This window comes from Otolemur garnettii, unplaced genomic scaffold, assembly GCF_000181295.1.
Source record: "Otolemur garnettii isolate 467f Iridium unplaced genomic scaffold, OtoGar3 scaffold00152, whole genome shotgun sequence".
Classification (NCBI taxonomy): domain Eukaryota; kingdom Metazoa; phylum Chordata; class Mammalia; order Primates; family Galagidae; genus Otolemur; species Otolemur garnettii.
In genome coordinates this window covers 21244-23718 of record NW_003852547.1, presented here as the reverse complement: position 1 = coordinate 23718, position 2475 = coordinate 21244, and the positions used below count along the sequence as shown (strand labels likewise).

Genomic DNA, 2475 nt, shown 5'->3' with positions numbered 1-2475 from the left:
TGATATTCTTGACTGTGGTCGCATTGAGGCCTGTGGCTGAGTTATGGGCATGGCAGGCGTAGGATCCGCTATGCTCTACAGTGATTCCGGGGGTAAAGAGCTCTTTTGTGTCTTGCAGGAAACTCCCATTGATAAGCCAAGAATAGTTTGCAGGTGGGTTTGAGTCCGCGTGGCAGGAGAGGTTGAGGTTTGCCCCCAAAATGTACAATGACCCTGGAGGGGAAATGGTGGGGGCATCGGGGCCATCTGGACAAAGAGAATAAAGCCATATGTGATGTCATCAAAGGGAAGAGGAAACCCTTCCTCTATTGAAGGACCACAGTTTCTCTCTGAGCTATGTCCCAACCCTTATAAAAGGTCCCACCCATAATCCCTGTGCTCACTGACACTGGGTGAGACATTCACCTCACTGGGCGAGCCGGGAACACAGCAGAGCTCCCTCAGCCTGGGTGAGACATTCTCCCATCAAGGGTTGTTGACCCTGAGCCTCCCAGGACAGGAGCAGCCCCTCCCTCCTACTCTTGCTTAGGACTGGGCCTGCCTGAGTTACCAGGAGCAGGAAGTCATGGCCAGCCTGGGTGCCCGGGAGTGAGGGTCTGTATACCTGGACCTGAGAGGGACTGAGTGGCCTGGGTCTGGCCGTGTGGATTTGGACTGGCAGCCTGGGCCATGGAGGACCAGAGATACTCACAGAGAACATTCAGGGTGAAGGGGTCACTGCGGTTGGTGCTCACTGGGTTCCATGTTTCACACACAAAGGGTCCTGATTCATCCCTTGTGACATTGAGTAACGTGAGGGTCCTGTTGTCTGGGGACAGCCTGGAATTGACTGGGAGGCTCTGATTGTTTAGCCACCACAGGTAGGTCACGTCCTGAGCTGCTGGTTCACAAGTTAAATCCACTGAGTCTTTGTTCTCCACAGGGTTGGAGTTGTTACTTGTGATGGAAGGTTTGGTTAACTCCGCTGTGCAGAGAACAGAGAGAAGGTTGCTCTGCGTGGTGTCTTTGATTCCTCCAAAGGCGTCTTTCAATCAGAATTGGCATCTGTCACCTCTCAGCCTACCATGTCCTTAAAAGACTGAAGTAGGTTTGTCTGACAGAGGGTCAGGTGAGGCCACTTGCTCTGTCTGGGAGACTCACAGACTTTCCCAAGTATGAATTAAGCCCCAGCTTTAGGTTGTAGACAGACACAGGGCCTGGAGTCAGAGATTCCCTGCTGCCACTCCTGGCCCTTCCCTGAACTCTGACTGCCTGAGCAACCTTGGGACATGTGGGTGCTGAGTCCCTTCCAGCTGCACAGCCCTACACGCCTAGCTGAGGGGCGTTTTCTCTGAGGCCTCAGTATACAAGGACATCCTAGAGCTGGGTGACACTGGGCCTGGGTGTTTGGGAAGAAATACCATAGGGAGACAGGAGCAGGTCTGGGGGTCAGCCTAGTTCTCTGGCCCCAGGGCCACAAGGTGGGAAGTTCTGCCCAGAGCTAGTGACCACCAAAATGATGGAGCAGAATTCAGGAAAGGATCTGGAAATAATGAGTTACACCAGCAGGAGCTGGCCCCTTTACATAAAGGGATAAACGACACTGTATTTAGAGAAGTGAGGTGTGTAATTTAGTAAATTTAGAAGGGTCCCCATGCCTAATTCCTGTGGACAGTCAGGCAAATGGGGAGATGCCTAACAAGGCATGTGAAATACTTTCTTCCTTTTCACTAGGCCTCAGGAAACACAAATAGCATTTGATCTAATTTGTTCAAACTGGGCAGCATGTAAGTGAGTCTGGCTTGTATATCTCACCACCCAAGGGACTCCAACTCTCGTAATGGTCTCATCATGAGGGGCGCAAGTGCATGTGGAACAGGCTGTCCACCTCTCAGACAGCACTGGTCTGGCCAGCTCCCCCTGGGAAGGTCCCAGGGTCTAGGGAGGATGTGAGCCCTGTGCCATGACAAGACTGGAGTCAGGAGTCAGTGGGTGAAATGAGCTCATGGCTGTAGACCTGCCCCTCTGACTTGTGAAGCTGGTCCATCTTTCCTTTCTATGGTAAGTCTCAGGTGAAGGACTTGGCTCTGTCTTTGCCCAGATGAAGCTGTTGGGTCCAGCCCAGACTGGTGACCAGCCCCAGGAGCCTTGACCCTCAGACAGCTGGTAAATTGTCATAGCCAGTCAGCCCTGCCCAGGAGGCCAAAGCCCAGCCCTGGCCACGGGCTACCCATGGTTGCCTGGACTCAGGAGCCCTGGGCCTGAGCTTCTCTATGAGGATCCCAAGAGTCCCTCAGACCAGGCCCTGACCGAGTTCCACAGGCTCATCTCAGGGTCATGTCTATGGGGAGGGCCCAGGGGTGCTGGTCTGAGACTGATGTCTCCCTGCTGAGTTGTCCCGTCAGACTGGTCCTTCCCCAGGGAATGTCTGCAGGGTCTGGATGCAGGAAAGGATTCTGATCTCTGAAGTCTGTCCCACAGTGTGTGTCCTGCACT

The 2475-nt window shown here is 53.5% G+C and overlaps 1 protein-coding gene across 1 annotated transcript in view; it reads right to left on the bottom strand.

Moving 5' to 3' along the window:
- LOC100949830 (carcinoembryonic antigen-related cell adhesion molecule 5) overlaps nucleotides 1-2475 on the bottom strand; it is a gene marked incomplete at its 5' end in the record, with an annotated part of 12492 nt that overhangs the window by 8432 nt on the left and 1585 nt on the right. The window contains 2 exons of the mRNA XM_023519004.1: nucleotides 14-246; nucleotides 692-964. Of these exons, the coding sequence (XP_023374772.1) occupies nucleotides 14-246; nucleotides 692-964 (506 nt within the window). The remainder of the gene's footprint in view (nucleotides 1-13; nucleotides 247-691; nucleotides 965-2475) is intronic.